General features: G+C 43.8%; 1 protein-coding gene across 3 annotated transcripts in view; it reads left to right on the top strand.

Annotated features, from left to right (window-relative positions):
* zgc:152968 (uncharacterized protein LOC564848 homolog) overlaps positions 1-22,125 on the top strand; it is a 115,789-nt gene that overhangs the window by 93,095 nt on the left and 569 nt on the right. For 2 of the 3 annotated variants that reach the window (XM_061895335.1, XM_061895317.1), the window contains exons 13-15: positions 10,430-10,545; positions 10,631-10,769; positions 21,675-21,795. In XM_061895335.1, the coding sequence (XP_061751319.1) occupies positions 10,430-10,545; positions 10,631-10,769; positions 21,675-21,795 (376 nt within the window). The remainder of the gene's footprint in view (positions 1-10,429; positions 10,546-10,630; positions 10,770-21,674; positions 21,796-22,125) is intronic. The other variant, XM_061895325.1, reaches the window with a different exon arrangement.

Here is a 22,125-nt window from a genome sequence, read left to right as displayed (position 1 = left end):
GCACAAACCACTACCACATCCTCGGTAGGCCCACATAAGGGCAAGGAAAAACTCACACCCAGTGGGACGTCGGTGACAATAATGACTATGAGAACCTTGGAGAGGAGGAAAGCAATGGATGTCGAGCGGGTCTAACATGATACTGTGAAAGTTCAATCCATAATGGATCCAACACAGTCGCGAGAGTCCAGTCCAAAGCGGATCCAACACAGCAGCGAGAGTCCCGTTCACAGCGGAGCCAGCAGGAAACCATCCCAAGCGGAGGCGGATCAGCAGCGCAGAGATGTCCCCAGCCGATACACAGGCGAGCAGTACATGGCCACCGGATCGGACCGGACTCCCTCCACAAGGGAGAGTGGGACATAGAAGAAAAAGAAAAGAAACGGCAGATCAACTGGTCTAAAAAGGGAGTCTATTTAAAGGCTAGAAAAATAAACTGCTCCTCGTCATCAATCGTCAAAGTTGACGTTAAATGATCAGCTCTCCCTCCAGACTGATTCAAGGTCGGGAACTGATCAGAACTAAACATCGATAACGACACCAATATCACCGCCGTTTGGTGGCAAATTAGGACGGTCACAACTTCTTTCCACTTGGTCCTATCTTACTGAATTTTTGATTGTGGGTGGGGGGAAATCCTAGATTTTTATAGTCATCGCTATTCGGACAGACTATTTTAAAACCGATTAGTAAACGTCAATTGATTTATTTATTGTAAATAGTCATGCAGGTCGTTCTAAATCAATCAATCAATGTTTATTTATATAGCCCCAAATCACAAATGTCTCAAAGGACTGCTCAAATCATTACGACTACAACATCTTCGGAAGAACCCACAAAAGGGCAAGGAAAACTCACATCCAGTGGGCAGGGAGAATTCACATCCAGTGGGACGCCAGTGACAATGCTGACTATGAGAAACCTTGGAGAGGACCTCAGATGTGGGCAATCCCCCCCGCCCCCTCTAGGGGAACGAAAGCAATGGATGTCGAGCGGGTCTAACATGATACTGTGAAAGTTCAATCCATAGTGGCTCCAACACAGTTCAAAGCGGATCCAAGACAGCAGCGAGAGTCCCGTCCACAGGAAACCATCTCAAGCGGAGGCGGATCAGCGGCGTAGAGATGTCCCCAACCGATACACAGGCGAGCGGTCCATCCTGGGTCCCGACTCTGGACAGCCAGTACTTCATCCATGGTCATCGGACCGGACCCCCTCCACAAGGGAGGGGGGGACATAGGAGAGAGAAAAGAAGCGGCAGATCAACTGGTCTAAAAAGGTCGATTTAAAGGCTAGAGTATACACATGAGTTTTAAGGTGAGACTTAAATGCTTCTAAACTGTGGCTGACTGCAGCGAGCCACCTCACTGAGGTCCGACCAGCTCCTTTATGATAAGAAACATATTTTCCAGCTTTGCACACATTTCCATAATCTTAATAAATGCGTTGGGATTTTCTAATTACAAATGCACTGTTTTTAAAACTCTTGTTTAGTGAAACCAAAATACATGTTAAACTGCATTTCTATACATTACTTAAAGATGCATGAAAAATCTAATTGTAGCTCCTATCTTCTTGAATTTTTGATTGTGGGTGTGGGAAATCATAGATTTTTTATAGTCATCGCAATTTGGACAAACTATTTTAAAATCGATTAGTAAACGTCAATTGATTTATTTATTGTAAATAGTCATGCAGGTCGTTCTAAATCAATCAATCAATCAATCAATCAATGTTTATTTATATAGCCCCAAATCACAAATGTCTCAAAGGACTGCACAAATCATTACGACTACAACATCCTCGGAAGAACCCACAAAAGGGCAAGGAAAACTCACACCCAGTGGGCAGGGAGAATTCACATTCAGTGGGACGCCAGTGACAATGCTGACTATGAGAAACCTTGGAGAGGACCTCAGATGTGGGCAACCCCCCCCCTCTAGGGGGACCGAAAGCAATGGATGTCGAGCGGGTCTAACATGATACTGTGAAAGTTCAATCCATAGTGGCTCCAACACAGCCGCGAGAGTTCAGCTCAAGCGGATCCAAGACCGCAGCGAGAGTCCCGTCCACAGGAAACCATCTCAAGCGGATCAGCAGCGTAGAGACGTCCCCAACCGATACAGGCGAGCGGTCCATCCTGGGTCCCGACGAGCGGTCCATCCTGGGTCTCGACTCTGGACAGCCAGTACTTCATCCATGGTCATCGGACCGGACCCCCTCCACAAGGGAGGGGGGGACATAGGAGAAAAAACAAAAGAAGCGGCAGATCAACTGGTCTGAAAAGGAGGTCTATTTAAAGGCTAGAGTATACAGATGAGTTTTAAGGTGAGACTTAAATGCTTCTAAACTGTGGCTGACTGCAGCGAGCCACCTCACTGAGGTCCGACCAGCTCCTTTATGATAAGAAACGTATTTTCCAGCTTTGCACACATTTCCATAAATTTAATAAATGCGTTGGGATTTTCTAATTACAAATGCACTGTTTTTAAAACTCTTGTTTAGTGAAACCAAAATACATGTAAATCTGCATCTCTTTACATTACTTAAAGATGCATGAAAAATCTAATTGTAGCTCCTGAATCGTGAGGAGGCCAAAGATTCCCACCTTGTCGTGACTCAGATCTAAGCTTGACCACCTTGGTTTGAGCACCTTCCCTGCAACTGGATTTTGGACTTTTTAACTAGCCGCACACAGCACGTGAAAATAGGCGAGCACATTTCTGCCACGCTCACCATCAACACCGGTGTCCCACAGGGTTGTGTGCCAAGCCCCGTGCTCTTCACCCTGGTCAGTAGTAGTGGGTTTCAATAGGCTTTTAATTAATAACAATCTCGTAGAAAGGGTCAAACAATTAAAATGTTTAGGGGTGAACATAACAGAAGAGCTATGATGGGACATTAGGATAGGATGCAGTGTGTCTCCCATAACAATGTGACCTCGGACTACGTTAAGGTAACGTGTGGAGTTCCCCAGGGTTCGGTCCTTGGCCCTGCACTCTTCAGCATCTACATGCTGCCGCTAGGTGACATCATACGCAAATACGGTGTTAGCTTTCACTGTTATGCTGATGACACCCAACTCTACATGCCCCTAAAGCTGACCAACACGCCGGATTGTAGTCAGCTGGAGGCTTGTCTTAATAAAATTAAACAATGGATGTCCGCTAACTTTTTGCAACTCAACGCCAAAAAAACGGAAATGCTGATTATCGGTCCTGCTAGACACCGACCTCTATTTAATAATACAACTCTAACATTTGACAACCAAACAATTAAACAAGGCGACACGGTAAAGAATCTGGGTGTTATCTTCGACCCAACTCTCTCCTTTGAGTCACACTTTAAAAGCGTTACTAAAACGGCCTTCTTTCATCTCCGTAATATCGCTAAAATTCGCTCCATTCTGTCCACTAAAGACGCTGAGATCATTATCCATGCGTTTGTTACGTCTCGCCTCGACTACTGTAACGTATTATTTTCGGGTCTCCCCATGTCTAGCATTAAAAGATTACAGTTGGTACAAAATGCGGCTGCTAGACTTTTGACAAGAACAAGAAAGTTTGATCACATTACACCTGTACTGGCTCACCTGCACTGGCTTCCTGTGCACTTAAGATGTGACTTTAAGGTTTTACTACTTACGTATAAAATACTACACGGTCTAGCTCCATCCTATCTTGCCGATTGTATTGTACCATATGTCCCGGCAAGAAATCTGCGTTCAAAAGACTCCGGCTTATTAGTGATTCCCAAAGCCCAAAAAAAGTCTGCGGGCTATAGAGCATTTTCCGTTCGGGCTCCAGTACTCTGGAATGCCCTCCCGGTAACAGTTCGCGATGCCACCTCAGAAGCATTTAAGTCTCACCTTAAAACTCATTTGTATACTCTAGCCTTTAAATAGACTCCCTTTTTAGACCAGTTGATCTGCCGTTTCTTTTCTTTTTCTTCTATGTCCCTCTGTGTATCGGCTGGGGACATCTCTGCGCTGCTGGTCCGCTACCCTTGGGATGGTTTCCTGCTGGCTCCGCTGTGAACGGGACTCTCGCTGCTGTGTTTGGACTGGACTCTCGCGACTGTGTTGGATCCATTGTGGATTGAACTTTCACAGTATCATGTTAGACCCGCTCCACATCCATTGCTTTCCTCCTCTCCAAGGTTCTCATAGTCATCATTGTCACCAATGTCCCACTGGGTGTGAGTTTTCCTTGCCCTTATGTGGGCCTACCGAGGATGTCGTGGTGGTTTGTGCAGACCTTTGAGACACTAGTGATTTAGGGCTATATAAGTAAACATTGATTGATTGATTGATTGACATTAACACTGCTTCTACAGTCGGAAAGGCCCAACAACGTATTTTCTTTCAAAGGAAACTAAAATGCGCAAACATTCCGCAGAAATGAATGGTAAACTTTTACAATTGTGCCACCAGCAGTGTCCTAACTTACGGCTTTTTAGTGTGGTTTGCGAGCCGCACTAAAGCGAACCAACAGGCCCTCTAGCGGGTGGTTAAAAGGGAACATTATCACCAAACCTATGTAAGCGTCAATATATACCTTGATGTTGCAGAAAAAAGACCATATATTATTTAACCGATTTCCGAACTCTAAGTCGGTGAATTTTGGCAATTTAAACGCCTTTCTGTTTATCGCTCTTTTAGCGATGACGTCAGAATGTGACGTCACCGAGGTAACACACCCGCCATATTCATTTTCACATTACAAACACCGGGTCTCAGCTCTGTTATTTTCCGTTTTTTCGACTATTTTTTGGAACCTTGGAGACAGCCTCGTCGGTGTGTTGTCGGAGGGTGTAACAACACTAACGGAGGGATTCAAGTTGCACCACTGGCAAGAAATCTGCCGCCAGACCCCCATTGAATGTACCAGAGTGTCTTCACATTTGACCGGCGATGCTAAGACAGACATGGCACAGAGATGTATGGATAACCTGCAGATGCATTTGCAACGATTAAGTCAACGAAATCACAAAGGTGAGTTTTGTTGATGTTGTTGACTTATGTGCTAATCAGACATATTTGATCACGGCATGACTGCCAGCTAATCGATGCTAACATGCTATTTACGCTAGCTGTATGTACATTTGAAACGAGATACCCACATTTAATGCGAAACAAACACTTACCAATCGACGGATTTAAGTTGCTCCAGTGTCACAAGATGCGAAAGTCCTGATCGTTTGGTCCGCACATTTTACCGGCGATGCTAATAAGGCAGCCATGCTATGGGCCACTTCATTAGGTACACCCACGCTATGGACTAATAGCGTCAATAGCTATTCGCTCAATAGCTTCAATTTCTTCTTCAATTTCATTTTCGCTATCTGCCTCCATACTCCGACCATCTGTTTCAATACATGCGTAATCTGTTGAATCGCTTAAGCCGCTGAAATCCGAGTCTGAATCCGAGCTAATGTCGCTATGGTAACCGCCATGTTGTTTGTATTGGCAGCACTGTATGATGTCACAGGGAAATGGATAGTGGTTTCGAAGATAGCGACAATAAGGCACTTTAAAGCTTTGTTTAGGGATATTCAGGGTTTTTTGATTGATTGATTGATACTTTTATTTGTAGATTGCACAGTTCAGTAGATATTCCGTACAATTGACCACTAAATGGTAACACCCGAATACGTTTTTCAACTTGTTTAACACGTTAACCAATTCGTGGGACCGGTAAAATTTTGAAAAAAACTTTAAAAAAATACAACAAGCCACTGGGAACTGATTTTTATTGTTTTTAACCCTTTTGAAATTGTGATAATGTTCCCCTTTAAAGCGGCGGGGAAAATTACAAGGACAATATTCCCAGAGATGAGGGCCATGTGAACAGTTTGCTTCTTAAAGAGAGTACGCAACATCCTGAAAGACAGGCATCACGCAGCAATGGACTCTTCAACCTGCTACCCTCTGGAAGGAGGTATAGATCGATTCGCGCCAGGACCACCAGAATGTCTCAGTCTTTATCCCCAGGTTGTGAGACCGCTAAATGTATTGTGGGGTGTTTTGAGGATGGTGATGACGAGGAATACAGGACACTGGTGGATATATATATATATATGTATATATATATATGGCGCACCGGGTTATAAGCCGCACTGTCACCTTTTGAGAAAATGTTTGGTTTTTAGGTGCGGCTTATAGCGCGGAAAATACGTCACATACGTATATGCCCTCGCGGAGCAGAAAGGTAGCAACATGGGTAACGTAAGCTGTGATGCTAGAGAAAGAAGGTTGATTGATACTTAATGAAATCAAATCGTGGATGTCCGCTAACTTTTTGCAACTCAACGCCAAAAAAACGGAAATGCTGATTATCGGTCCTGCTAGACACCGAACTCTATTTGATAATACAACTCTAACATTTGACAACCAAACAATTATACAAGGCGACACGGTGGAGGACTTTGTCACATGGTGTGGAAAGAACCACCGCCAGCTTAATGTGACAAAGACCAAGGAAGGAGGAGGAGTACTTCAGCGACCCCTGTTTCCATCTTGGGGGTTGATGTGGACATGGTAGAGGATTATAAATACTTCAGTGTATACATGGATAACAAGCTGAAGGGGTCAAAACATGCTGAGACCCTCTACAACAGTGGTGTCGAACTCAAAAACAGAGTGGGCCAAAATTTTAAACTGAACAAAGCCAAGGGCCAAGGTTCAACTAATTAACCTTTTAAAAGGTTAATTAGGTTAATTCAATGCAACTTTTGCATTGAATATTGAACACGCAAGGCTTACATAACTTTATAGTGACATGCAAAATCCAGTTTCAAATAATAATAATAAAATATCAATAATTATTGCTCAGTTTGTTACACTGATTTGCTTTAACACTTAATAATGAACAAGCAACACTTATATAACTTAATAGTGCAAAATCAACTTTAAAAGAAAAACGAAAAAACATTAAAGGCATATTAAATACAATTTAAAAAAAAACATTAAATGCCTCTCGGGGCGGCATAGCTCGGTTGGTAGAGCGGCCGTGCCAGCAACTTGAGGGTTGCGGGTTCGATTCCCGCTTGTGCCATCCTAGTTACTGCCGTTGTGTCCTTGGGCAAGACACTTGTGCCACCCACACTGGTTTAAATGTAACTTAGATATTGGGTTTCACTATGTAAAGCGCTTTGAGTCACTTGAGAAAAGCGCTATATCAATAGAATTCACAAAAAATTCACTTTTCTATTTGCAGCCTTCTGAGGTAAAAATCCACATTAACTTTTTCCACAGGCAGAGTTATTGCTGCAAGGGATTCTGGGTATTTGTTCTGTTGTGTTATGGTGCGGATGTTCTCCGGAAATGTGTTTGTCATTCTTTTTTGGTGTGGGTCTACAGTGTGGCGCATATTTGTAACCGTGTTAAAGCCACCCTCAGTGTGACCTGTATGGCTGTTGACCAAGTATGCCTTGCATTCACATACCTGTGTGTAGAAGCCGCATATATTATGTGACTGGGCCGGCAGGCAGTTTGTATGGAGGAGAAGCGGAAGGCGCTTAAGGCACGCCCCAATATTGTTGTCCGGGTGGAAATCGGGAGAATGTTTTTCGGGAGGGACAGTGAAATTCGGGAGGGTTGGCAAGTATGAGTATTAGCGGTGAATGCTGTATAATACCGGCGGGCCAGTTCTAATGTTAATTTGATATTGCCCCAAGGGCCAAATGAAATTACACGGAGGGCCAAAGTTTGACACCCATGCTCTACAAGAAGGGACAGAGCCGCCTCTACTTCCTCAGGAGGCTAGGATCCTTCAACGTCTGTACGAAGATGTTCTACGAGTCGGTGGTGGCGGGCGCCTTCTTGTACGCCGTGGCTTGCTGGGGCGGCGGGCTGAGAGTGAGGGACACAAACAGACTGGACAAGTTGGTAGAGAAGGCCAGTAACGTGGTGGGAGTGGAGCTGAAATCTCTGGCGGTGGTGAAATAGAGGAGAAGTCTAGCAAAACTCCTAGCCATTATGGACAACACCTCCCACCCACTACACTCGGACCTTGCGGAGAGAATGAGCACGTTCAGTGGAAGGCTCAGACTCCTAAAATGCAACACGGAACGACACAGGAGGTCCTTCATACCGACAGCCATAAGACTGCATAATGCATATGTTCCTTGACTGCACTTAAATGTAGAATATATTTATACTATTCATATATTATATATATTATTTATTATTATTATTATTGTGAGCGAACTGTGGTGCTGAATTTCCCCCAGGGATCAATAAAGTACTTTCTATTCTATTCTAAAAGAACAGCCTGCCCCTTTACTGCCCTCGACCATCTTATTACCTCACTCTTCACCTCCTCAATAATTGTGCTCTGGACAATGCATTGCTGCAACATCAACATAACACCCATCAGACATCTGACTCTTCCCACCCCAACTCCCCTCTCTCCGCGATCTTCTTGACGATGCTAAAATATTGTCAACCTGCACTTGAAGGCAGTTGCTATGCCGCCAGACGAAGCCCAAACGAAATTTTATTGCCATGTATTACTTAAGTGTTATGACAATAAAAGGAATTGATTGATTGACATAGGTAATGACGTGACCGCTTGCGTCCTGCGTTCCTGTGGACTTGCGTGAACCCCGAGTTGCAAGGGGGGTGCGAGGGCCCCTTTTAACGCCACTTGCAGCTTTGACTCCGTGTTAATGCTTGAGTGGGCCCTGCCTGGGCCCCTTTTGTAGTAGAAAAGTTGGTTGGTGAGGAACTCTTGGTCTGTACGCATGCTTTCCCCAGACACGTCTGTAGCTGACTGATGGATGGCTCCCTTTATTTTAAAAGGTGTGGCGAAGCCTGTTTATTTATTAATTTTTATATATATACATATATATATATATATATATATACAGTGGGGCAAAAAAGTATTTAGTCAGCCACCGATTGTGCAAGTTCTCCCACTTAAAATGATGACAGAGGTCTGTAATGTTCATCATAGGTACACTTCAACTGTGAGAGACAGAATGTGGAAAAAAAAATCCAGGAATTCACATTGTAGGAATTTTAAAGAATTTATTTGTAAATGATGGTGGAAAATAAGTACTTGGTCAACCATTCAAAGCTCTCACTGATAGGTTTTGGCTCAAAATCTCACGATACATGGCCCCATTCATTCTTTCCTTAACACGGATCAATGGTCCTGTCCCCTTAGCAGAAAAACAGCCCCAAAGCATGATGTTTCCACCACCATGCTTCACAGTAGGTTTGGTGTTCTTGGGATGCAACTCAGTATTCTTCTTCCGGTTTAGCTCAGTTGGTAGAGTGGCCGTGCCAGCAACTTGAGGGTTGCAGGTTCGATTCCCGCTTCCGCCATCCTAATCACTGCCGTTGTGTCCATGGGCAAGGCACTTTACCCACCTGCTTCCAGTGCCACCCACACTGGTTTGAATGTAACTTAGATATTGGGTTTCACTATGTAAAGCGCTTTGAGTCACTAGAGAAAAAGCGCTATATAAATATAATTCACCTCCTCCAAACATGACAAGTTGAGTTTATACCAAAAAGTTCTATTTTGGTTTCATTTAACCACATGACATTCTCCCAATCCTCTGCTGTATCATCCATGTATGCATTTTGGTATAAACTCAACTCGTCGTGTTTGGAAGATGACGAATACTGAGTTGCATCCCAAGAACACCACACCTACTGTGAAGCATGGGGGTTTAAACATCATGCTTTGGGGCTGTTTTTCTGCTAAGAGGACAGGACGATTGATTAGAAGCATTTAAGTCTCACCTTAAAACTCATCTGTATACTTTAGCCTTTAAATAGACCTCCTTTTTAGACCAGTTGATCTGCCGCTTCTTTTCTTTCTCCTATGTCCCCCCCTAACTTGTGTAGGGGGTCTGGTCCGATGACCATGGATGAAGTACTGGCTGTCCAGAGTCGAGACCCAGGATGGACCGCTCGCCTGTATCGGTTGCTGATCCGCCTCCGCTTGAGATGGTTTCCTGTGGACGGGACTCTCGCTGCTGTCTTGGATCCGCTTTGAACTGAACTCTCGCGGCTGTGTTGGAGCCACTATGGATTGAACTTTCACAGTATCATGTTAGACCCGCTCGACATCCATTGCTTTCGGTCCCCTAGAGGGGGGGGGTTGCCCACATCTGAGGTCCTCTCCAAGGTTTCTCATAGTCAGCATTGTCACTGGCGTCCCACTGGATGTGAATTCTCCCTGCCCACTGGGTGTGAGTTTTCCTTGCCCTTTTGTGGGTTCTTCCGAGGATGTTGTAGTCGTAATGAATTGTGCAGTCCTTTGAGACATTTGTGATTTGGGGCTATATAAATAAACATTGATTGATTGATTGCCCCACTGTATAACAATTTTGCATCACAGGACATGTTTACAAGATTTTACTTTATTTTACACGGTTAAGCACCTTCAAATTCTGCTCTTTGCTTGCGGTTAAGTGTTACACCATCCACGGTCGGGAGCTGTCCAGAGTGACCGTGGTCAACTCCAGCCTCCAAGTGGTTTACGACACCTTCGTCAAACCACACAACGAGGTCATCGACTATAACACCAGGTGCCGTGCTAATTAAGACAGCCCAGCGGGGAGGTGAAAGGGTGTTCTTCACTTGTGACCCCTATGTCCGTGTGCACCTCCACAGGTTCTCCGGGATCAGCGAGAAGGAGATGAGGGGCAACCACACCTCTCTTTCCGATGTGCAGAAGACCCTGCTGAGCTTTATCAGCGCTGACACTGTCATGATCGGGCATGGCCTGCAGACCGGCCTCTGTGCCCTGAAGGTGACCACTGGGAGTTTTCATCATTTTTTTTTTTTTTTTTTGCATGCTTGTAGTTCATCTCTGTTACAGTACAGTGATAAACTCATTATATTCCCATTCAGAATGTTCAGTTCCAGACACCCAAAATATTAACAAAACTCATTTTCAGTCTGGGCTTCACGGTGGTAGAGGGGTTAGTGCGTCTGCCTCACAATACGAAGGTCCTGCAGTCCTGGGTTCAAATCCAGGCTCGGGATCTTTCTGTGTGGAGTTTGCATGTTCTCCCCGTGACTGCGTGGGTTCCCTCCGGGTACTCCGGCTTCCTCCCACTTCAAAAGACATGCACCTGGGGATAGGTTGATTGGCAACACTAAATGGTCCCTAGTGTGTGAATGTTGTCTGTCTATCTGTGTTGGCCCTGCGATGAGGTGGCGACTTGTCCAGGGTGTACCCCGCCTTCCGCCCGATTGTAGCTGAGATTAGGCGCCAGCGCCCCCCGCGACCCCGAAAGGGAATAAGCCGTAGAAAATGGATGGATGGACATTTTCAGTCCCTCTCAGGATGTTGTTTTTTTTTTTTTAATCCATAGTCTAATTTTCTGCAGCTTTTTCAGAAAGTTGCTGCTAAAGTTGCAATGTTTTAAGGCTTATTTTTTCAGTTAACATTGAATTAAGTTGTGATTTATTGAATTTGCCAACAGTGTTTTAAATTGTTCTAATCTTTGGCAAAGAAAAGCAAAGGTTTTTAACAGTAATTGAAAAACAATGTACTGATGTTTTACTGGTTTTACATTGCACAGATTTAAAAGTAAGCATTTGATGGCATAATAGCACACTCTCGCAGCGCTTTGTCGAATGACGGTACTTTTTATTCACTTATTACTAGGGGTGTAACGGTACACAAAAATTTCGGTTCGGTACGTACCTCGGTTAAAAGGCCACGGTTCGGTTCATTTTCGGTACAGTAAGAAAACAACAAAATATACATTTTTTGGTTATTTATTTACCAAATTTGTAAACAATGGCTTTATCCTTTTAACATTGGGAACACTATAATAATTCTGCCCACGTTAATCCACATTAAACTGCCTCAAGTTGTTGCTTTGATTAAATAAAATAACAAAACCTTTCTTCTACATATAAAAAGTGCAACATTAAACCCTTTCAAGTCAACTCATCATGCTTATTTTATTACAGCATTTAGGAAGACTGTAGTTGACTTTTATTATGTAAATGTTTTTATCGACATGTGATAGCAGGGACCTGCCATTCAAACTAGGTAGCTACATTACTAATGATTAAGATTAGATTAGATAGTACTTTATTTATTCCGTCAGGAGAGTTCCTTCAGGAAAATTACAATTTTCAGCACAATCCATTCAAGATCAGACAAACATTACAGGAGACAGAACAGGATCGCTGACGGGTCTGCCGGCTTCCAGCGCCCCTTACAAAAAAGATGACATACACGTAAACAAGGGGGGGAGGAGGGGGGGGATGGGAGAAAAAAATAGAAGATTAAAATAAAATTTAAAAAAAAAATGTAATTATTGCTGAAAAAATAGTACAATAGCAATAGGAGGGGACTATTCATCCCTGAACACCATGGAGTTCAATGAAATAACAGACATGGCTTTGCTGCCCCTAACACACACACACACACTGAAAAATGAGCTAACGTTACGCTAAAAGCTAATTAGCCTTCACCTCAAGCACATACTGTGAGCTAACTGAGCTACAGTTTAAGTTTCTAGAAAGTCAACGGGCTCATAGTGATGTTTGTAATAGTTGTGACTAGGAAGTGTTTTTTATAATATCTGCTCGACGCTAAAGCATTGACATCGCTCTGAGTACACACTGCTGATTGGCTGTTACATCGCTCTGAATACGCACTGCTGATTGGCTTTGTATGTAACCAATCAGATGGTTGTGTGGGCAGGACATTGCTTGCTGCTGAGAAAGAGGCAGAAAGCAGAGCAGCTTGTGAAGACTTCTGCTTACAAACTCGTTCGGTACGCCCGCGTGCCGAACCGAAACCCCCGTATTGAAACTGTTCAATACAAACACACGTACCGTTACACCCCTACTTATTACTAATGGTAAAAATTATGGTAGAAAAAAGACTCCACCAAAGGCTTCCTTATTTTATTGTCCGCTGTTTGCTCGGTCATCCACAGTTTGCAGACATTCTCCGTGTATGTTTTACACTTAAAAGGCGTTTGTCCATTTGAAACATTTATGTTCCAACACTTTTCCCGCTGCATTTGTGAACTGTTGAGTAATCTTTAATGGTATTGTTTGTTTGTAAACATAAGATTGGTAAAACTTTTTGAGGATTTTTTCCTATAAACAATCCCTATTTTGACTAAAGTGTTTCAAATAAACATCCAAAAGCCTTCGATTTGTATACTGTAAATATATAAGTAACGTATTAACAGCACACTCATAATAGCATGTAATAATTACCGTACTTTGCACATTTATTTTAAGCATTACAGCAACTCGTTCTTTTCACAACGTTCACTATTTCCTTCAATAACTACTGGTAGATTAGATTAGATTAGATAGTACTTTATTTATTCCTTCAGGAAAATTACAATTTTCAGCACAATCCCATTCAAGATCTGATAAACATTAAAGGGAGACAGAACAGGATCGCTGACGGGTCTGCCGGCTTCCAGCGCCCCTTACAAAAAAAGATGAGATACAAGTAAACAAGGGGGGGAGAAAAAAAAAATAGAAGATTAAAATAAAATAAAAAAATCGGTCTTAGCCTGGGCCCTGGAGAGGGGGTGCAGACTGAGGCCAAGGGAAAAAAACAACAACTCATAGCCATAGTACACATCGCAAACATCAAAGAACACATAGGACATTAAAGACATTAAAGCAGCAGATACAACCAGACACTTCTACATACAGCTAGCTGGTATTAATCATGGCAGACTTGATGAGCATCCATGACTACCTTGGTCCAAATGATGATCTGAGCCTGAATTTAAGGATGAGCTGCAAGTTTTAATAGCCGAGTAATAAGCACTAGTGAAACACTAAGCATCATGTAGCAGTATTGCTAAGTTCTATATAAAAAATGCAAACTATATAAAGCCATCACTTACCGTACAATGTCCAATCTCACTGGGTTGCCGACTGATGGGATGTTTATATCTTTCAGCACCAGACTCGTGTTCCCTGTTTTAGATTATTTATTCATAATCCTCAATCCTCAGGTAAAAAATTAAAAAGTGTAGGCAAGCTAGTATCTTGTAGCATCTTCCGAATGTCAAAAGTTGAATTGAATTTTTTTCGAACATGCATCGATACAATGTAATGCATCACATATGCAGGTGATTTTCCAGCACATCAGAAAGGGAGTAGGAAGAAGTGCAGTTTATTTAATCGTCTTTTTTATATAATCGCATTTCCTTGTTCTTTGTAACAGAACAGTTAATAAATAATTTATATACCATTGTAAGTAAACAAATATTAAATACATAACCATCTAAAAAAAAATTCTCGGTTTATAGACACAACCTTCTGCTATATAAGTGTGATGCATGATTTATAAACTAACACATACTTTTACCACTTTTTTTCCCACTCGCTGGCCTAGTGGTTAGGGTGTCCGCCCTGAGATGGGTAGGTTGTGAGTTCAAACCCGGCCGAGTCATACCAAAGACTATAAAAATGGGACCCATTAACAACCTGCTTGCATTAAGTGTTGGAATTGGGGGTTAAATCACCAAAAATTATTCCCGGGCTGCGGTCACCGCTGCTGCTCACTGCTCCCCTCACCTCCCAGGGGGTGATCAAGGGTGATGGGTAAAATGCAGGGGATAATTTCACCACACTGTGTGCGTGTGCGCGAGAGATAATCGTTGGTACTTTACAACTTAGGCTCATCGATAAATTGCGGGTTTGTCTGTGTGTGATATAGAAAATGACATCCATCCATTTCCTACCGCTTATTCCCTTTCGGGGTCGCGGGGGGGCGCTGGCGCCTATGAGGTGGCGACTTGTCCAGAGTGTACCCTGCCTTCCGCCCGATTGTAGAAAATGACAATATCGTGATATTCAAGTATAAGTTCTCACGCAGTGCTGGCATTACACTACAGCAGGGGTTGTCCAAAGTGCGGCCCGCAGCTAATCGTTTACCGGCCCGTCACACATTCTGCAAAAATGGCAAAATTGATAGTATTGCAAAAATTAAAAAAAAAAGTGGAATGAGGTGAAATCTAATGAGAAAAAGTGGCAATGTTGAAACAAAGCTGCCATGCAGGCAGTTTTTTTTTTTTTCCATCCATCCATCCATCCATTTCTACCGCTTATTCCCTTTCGGTGTCGCTGGGGGCGCTGGCGCCTATCTCAGCTACAATCGGGCGGAAGGCGGGGTACACCCTGGACAAGTCGCCACCTCATCGCAGGGCCAACACAGATAGACAGACAACATTCACACTCACATTCACACACTAGGGACCATTTAGTGTTGCCAATTAATTTGTCTTTCTTTTCTTTTTTTTTTCCATGCTCAAAAAAAAAAAAAGACAAAAAAATCTTTTATAATGAATTATTACTTAAAAATTATCACTTTAAAATGTTTTATGTGGCAAAAATATTGCATATGTTGTGTAATTGCCACATAAAAACATTAAAGTTTTGACAAGAGCATACAACAAACAAAATAATACTTCAATCATAAAATCGACAGATATATTGGAAGTTGATCTTGAATTTAAGTGTTAAAAGTAAAAAAAAATAATAAAAATGCATCACTTTGAGTGGGGAACGTCTCAGCTCAAATATATTTAGTAGGATTTTATTTAACTTTTCACTGTGATTACTCAAAAATATTAAATAATTAAATCAATGGTGTCCTGCATTATTGATCTTTGAGGGCTTTAATTGTTAAATAAAGGAACTCTCCTGAAGGAATCAATAAAGTACTATCTATCTATATAAATACTGCATATTTCAGTTTTACTATCAAAAACAAAATTGTCTTTGACAGAAAAGGCATAAAACCTTATTTGTTTTACTTTATATCAACCTCAAGTTGTATAGATTTACTGTAAGCATTAAATTAAAAATAAAAAAAATTACTTATTTTTAACATTTTAGTGACTGAGACCCTCTATGCTCCCCAGGAGCCCTAAGGATTAAAAAAATTAATAAAAATCCATATATTTTGTTATGGTTGGCGTGGCGCAGTGGGAGAGTGGCCGTGCGCAACCCGAGGGTCCCTGGTTCAAATCCCACCTAGTACCAACCTCGTCACATCCGTTGTGTCCTGAGCAAGACACTTCACCCTTGCTCCTGATGGGTGCTGGTTGGCGCCTTGCATGGCAGCTCCCTCCATCAGTGTGTGAATGTGTGTGTGAATGGGTAAATGTGGAAGTAGTGTCAAAGCGCTTTGAGTACCTTGAAGGTAGAAAAGCGCTATACAAGTACAACCCATTTATCATTTATTTATTTAAAATGCTCCCGCATGCTTAAATTTTTCCGTGGAAAAAGTTTGGACACCCCTGCACTACAGGCTCTCTTCGCTTTTTCCTGTCTCCTTCTTACAGACGGCAAGTGCACCTTCTTACCGTATTTTCCGCGCTATAAGCCGCACCTTCAATGAATGGCATATTTAAAAACTTTGTAAACCTATAAGCCGCACCGGGTCATAAGCCACGCCCCCGCTGCGCTAAAGGGAATGTCAAAAAAAACAGTCGGATAGGTCAGTCAAACTTTAATAATACAAACCAGTGTGCGAATGTGCAATCACAATTGCAGAGCAATAGCAACATCAATAACTCAACTTTGCTCGAACGTTAATGTCACAGCACACAAAATAAACATTTAAAGCTCACCTTCAGAAGTTATTCCTCATCCATAAATCCATCGAATTTTTCTTCTTCGGTGTCTGAATTAAAAAATTGGGCGAATACGGCATCCAAAATGGCGGGCTCCGTCTCTTCGAAGTCATCAGAGTCAGTGTCGCTGTTGCATGAATCCTGCCTTCCTGGCCGGATCTTTTTTCAGCTATCTTGTTTTTACAATATGCGTGGAAAGTATCAATCAATCAATCAATCAATGTTTACTTATATAGCCCTAAATCACTGGTGTCTCAAAGGGCTGCACAAACCACTACGACATCCTCGGTAGGCCCACATAAGGGCAAGGAAAACTCACACCCAGTGGGACGTCGGTGACAATGATGACTATGAGAACCTTGGAGAGGAGGAAAGCAATGGATGTCGAGCGGGTCTAACATGATACTGTGTATAAATGACACAATATGTTACTGCATATGTCAGCAGACTAATTAAGAGGCTTTGTTTGTTTATTTACTACTAAAAGAACCTTTATTTGAAAAAGTAAAAGAGTCAGACCTGCTCAAAAGCAATGTCCTTCCTGGGTGGTCCACGCAACCCACACGACGACGGCTTAAGACTGTCACAGTGTACAAAATAATATCAATCAATCAATCAATGTTTACTAATATAGCCCTAAATCACTAGTGTCTCAAAGGGCTGCACAAACCACTACCACATCCTCGGTAGGCCCACATAAGGGCAAGGAAAACTCACACCCAGTGGGACGTCGGTGACAATGATGACTATGAGAACCTTGGAGAGGAGGAAAGCAATGGATGTCGAGCAGGTCTAACATGATACTGTGAAAGTTAAATCCATATTGGATCCAACACAGTCGCGAGAGTCCAGTCCAAAGCGGATCCAACACAGCAGGGAGAGTCCCGTTCACAGCGGAGCCAGCAGGAAACCATCCCAAGCGGAGGCGGATCAGCAGCGCAGAGATGTCCCCAGCCGATACACAGGCGAGCAGTACATGGCCACCGGATTGGACCGGACCCCCTCCACAAGGGAGAGTGGGACATAGGAGAAAAAGAAAAGAAACGGCAGATCAACTGGTCTAAAAAGGGAGTCTATTTAAAGGCTAGAGTATACAAATGAGTTTTAAGGTGAGACTTAAATGCTTCTACTGAGGTGGCATCTCGAACTGTTACCGGGAGGGCATTCCAGAGTACTGGAGCCCGAACGGAAAACGCTCTATAGCCCGCAGACTTTTTTTGAGCTCTAGGAATCACTAATAAGCCGGAGTCCTTTGAAGGCAGATTTCTTGCCGGGACATATGGTACAATACAATGGGCAAGATAGGATGGAGCTAGACCGTGTAGTATTTTATACGTAAGTAGTAAAACCTTAAAGTCACATCTTAAGTGCACAGGAAGCCAGTGCTGGTGAAAGTCTTTTGGCAGTTGCTGGGAAATAGTAGTCCGTGTGCGGAAGGAGAGATTGCGTCTTTTCATGAACCGGAAACACCTGTGTTGTCTTCTTTACTTGGCGCAGGTCATCTTGTTTTTTCCTCCACCTAAGCACCATGGAGTCATTTATGTTCAATTCTCTCGCTGCTGCTCTATTTCCATGTTCTTCTGCGTGACTTATTGCCTTGAGTTTGAATTCTGCGTTGTACGCGTGTCTTTTAGTAGGAGCCATTTTGTGGTCGTCTTTACAGAAACACACAAATGAAATGAATCGGATTAGCCGCGCGCTTTTTTCTTCTACGGGGGCGGGTGCTTACCTTGGTGTTTGCGTACCGTAGAAGAAGAAGCGCTTGCTCTTCTACGGGGAAAAAAGATGGCGGCTGTTTACCGTAGTTGCGAAACCTAAACTCTATGAAAATAAATATTTATATTAATTAACTTATTGTCGGACTGTCTTATTGTGGCGGTCCACTCCCTGTATGATCAGTGTCAGAGCTTGGTCCGCATTGCCGGCAGTAAGTCGGACACATTTCCAGTGAGGGTTGGACTCCGCCAAGGCTGTTCTTTGTCACCCATTCTGTTCATAACTTTTATGGACAGAACTTCTAGGCGCAGTCAAGGCGTTGAGGGGTTCCGGTTTGGTGACCGCAGGATTAGGTCTCTGCTTTTTGCAGATGATGTGGTCCTGATGGCTTCATCTGGCCGGGATCTTCAGCTCTCACTGGATCGGTTTGCAGCCGAGTGTGAAGCGACCGGAATGAGAATCAGCACCTCCAAGTCCGAGTCCATGGTTCTCGCACGGAAAAGGGTGGAGTGCCATCTCCGGGTTGGGGAGGAGACCCTGCCCCAAGTGGAGGAGTTCAAGTACCTAGGAGTCTTGTTCACGAGTGGGGGAAGAGTGGATCGTGAGATCGACAGGCGGATCGGTGCGGCGTCTTCAGTAATGCGGACGTTGTATCGATCCGTTGTGGTGAAGAAGGAGCTGAGCCGGAAGGCAAAGCTCTCAATTTACCGGTCGATCTAGGTTCCCATCCTCACCTATGGTCATGAGCTTTGGGTCATGACCGAAAGGATAAGATCACGGGTACAAGCGGCCGAAATGAGTTTCCTCTCTCCCTTAGAGATAGGGTGAGAAGCTCTGCCATCCGGGAGGAACTCAAAGTAAAGCCGCTGCTCCTCCACATGGAGAGGAGCCAGATGAGGTGGTTCGGGCATCTGGTCAGGATGCCACCCGAACGCCTCCCTAGGGAGGTGTTTAGGGCACGTCCAACCGGTAGGAGGCCACGGGGAAGACCCAGGACACCTTGGGAAGACTATGTCTCCCGGCTGGCCTGGGAACGCCTCGGGATCCCCCGGGAAGAGCTGGACGAAGTGGCTGGGGAGAGGGAAGTCTGGGCTTCCCTGCTTAGGCTGCTGCCCCCGCGACCCGACCTCGGATAAGCGGAAGATGATGGATGGATATATATATATATATATATATGTATGTATATATATATATATATATATATATATATATATAAAGGCGCACCGGGTTATAAGCCGCACTGTCACCTTTTGAGAGAATGTTTGGTTTTTAGGTGCGGCTTATAGCGCGGAAAATACGTCACATACGTATATGCCCTCGCGGAGCAGAAAGGTAGCAACATGGGCAACGTAAGCTGTGACGCTAGAGAAAGAAGGTTGATTGATACTTAATGAAATTAAACAATGGATGTCCGCTAACTTTTTGCAACTCAACGCCAAAATAACGGAAATGCTGATTATCGGTCCTGCTAGACACCGAACTCTATTTAATAATACAACTCTAACATTTGACAACCAAACAATTAAACAAGGCGACACGGTAAAGAATCTGGGTATTATCTTCGACCCAACTCTCTCCTTTGAGTCACACATTAAAAGCGTTACTAAAACGGCCTTCTTTCATCTTCGTAACATCGCTAAAATTCGCTGCATTCTGTCCACTAAAGACACTGAGATCATTATCCATGCGTTTGTTACGTCTCGCCTCGACTACTGTAACGTATTATTTTCGGGTCTCCCCATGTCTAGCATTAAAAGATTACAGTTGGTACAAAATGCGGCTGCTAGACTTTTAACAAGAACAAGAAAGTTTGATCACATTACGCCTGTACTGTATATACCTTTATATACATATATACATACATATATACCTGTACTGGCTCACCTGCACTGGCTTCCTGTGCACTTAAGGTGTGACTTTAAGGTTTTACTACTTACGTATAAAATACTACACGGTCTAGCTCCATCCTATCTTGCCGATTGTATTGTACCATATGTCCCGGCAAGAAATCTGCCTTCAAAGGACTCCGGCTTATTAGTGATTCCCAAAGCCCAAAAAAAGTCTGCGGGCTATAGAGCGTTTTCCGTTCGGGCTCCAGTACTCTGGAATGCCCTCCCGGTAACAGTTCGCGATGCCACCTCAGTAGAAGCATTTAAGTCTCACCTTAAAACTCATCTGTATACTCTAGCCTTTAAATAGACTCCCTTTTTAGACCAGTTGATCTGCCGTTTCTTTTCTTTTTCTTCTATGTCCCACTTTCCCGTGTGGAGGGGGTCCGGTCCGATCCGGTGGCCATGTACTGCTTGCCTGTGTATCGGCTGGGGACATCTCTGCGCTGCTGATCCGCCTCCGCTTGGGATGGTTTCCTGCTGGCTCCGCTGTGAACGGGACTCTCGCTGCTGTGTTGGATCCGCTTTGGTCTGGACTCTCGCGACTGTGTTGGATCCATTGTGGATTGAACTTTCACAGTATCATGTTAGACCCGCTCGACATCCATTGCTTTCGTCCTCTCCAAGGTTCTCATAGTCATCATTGTCACCGACGTCCCACTGGGTGTGAGTTTTCCTTGCCCTTATGTGGGCCTACCGAGGATGTGGTAGTGGTCTGTGCAGCCCGTTGAGACACTAGTGATTTAGGGCTATATAAGTAAACATTGATTGATTGATTGATACTTTTATTAGTAGATTGCACAGTACAGTACATATTCCGTACAATTGACCACTAAATGGTAACACCCCAATACGTTTTTCAACTTGTTTAAGTCGGGGTCCACGTTAATCAATTCATGGTGCGAATGAAGGAAGAATTCCCAAGAAAAAAAGCAGGGGATCCACGATTTTTTGTGATTTAACCCCCAATTCCAAACCCTTGATGGTAAGTGCCAAGCAGGGAGGTAACGGGTCCCGTTTTTATAGTCTTCGTTGAACTCCCAAGCTACCCGTCTCAGGGCGGACAATCTAACCACTAGGCCACTGAGTATGAAGTTGGAAATCACATGCCATACCGAACTATCTTGCTTGGTAGAAACTAGACCACTGTCTTCCCAAATACATTTTTCCTTTCCAGCTTGTCTCGGAAAGTGCCAAAAAGGTGGTTCATGTTGAAGTGAATTTGCATGTTGCTTGCTGCTGGGTGAAAATGAGGCCTAAAGGACATTGAGAAAGCTTGCAAGAGGTGATTATTTGTTTCCCCGCTCGCCATGAAACTCATCCTCTTGCAATAGGATCTATCTAGTTCCTGTGCAACAGGCTAAACCAGACTACGTAGGTTAAAATATGTCCCAAGTGAGGCTTCTCTGCCCATTGTGGTCTTATCAGTGATGGAAGCTAGAGAAGGTCTGTTCCTCTCCACTGCAGTTGCTCCATGGCACGGTGGTGGACACATCTGTGGTCTTTCCCCACCGCCTGGGTCCCCCGCACAGGCTGACCCTCAACAGCCTGACGGCAGAGTACCTGAGGAGGATCATCCAAGAGAGCGGTGGGTCATCCTGGACAAACCACAGCTGTATTTTTTTTTTTTTTTAATAAAGGGATGTAGTTGTGGCTTCACGGTGGCAGAGGGGTTAGTGCGTCTGCCTCACAATACGAAGTTCCTGCAGTCCTGGGTTCAAATCCAGGCTCGGGATCTTTCTGTGTGGAGTTTGCATGTTCTCCCCGTGAATGCGTGGGTTCCCTCCGGGTACTCCGGCTTCCTCCCACTTCCAAAGACATGCACCTGGGGATAGGTTGATTGGCAACACTAAAATTGGCCCTAGTGTGTGAATGTGAGTGTGAATGTTGTCTGTGTTGGCCCTGTGATGAGGTGGCG

The sequence above is a fragment of the Nerophis ophidion genome, linkage group LG01, assembly GCF_033978795.1.
Source record: "Nerophis ophidion isolate RoL-2023_Sa linkage group LG01, RoL_Noph_v1.0, whole genome shotgun sequence".
Lineage (NCBI taxonomy): Eukaryota > Metazoa > Chordata > Actinopteri > Syngnathiformes > Syngnathidae > Nerophis > Nerophis ophidion.
Note: the sequence above shows the minus strand (reverse complement) of the source record. Positions and strands in the feature narration are given on the sequence as shown.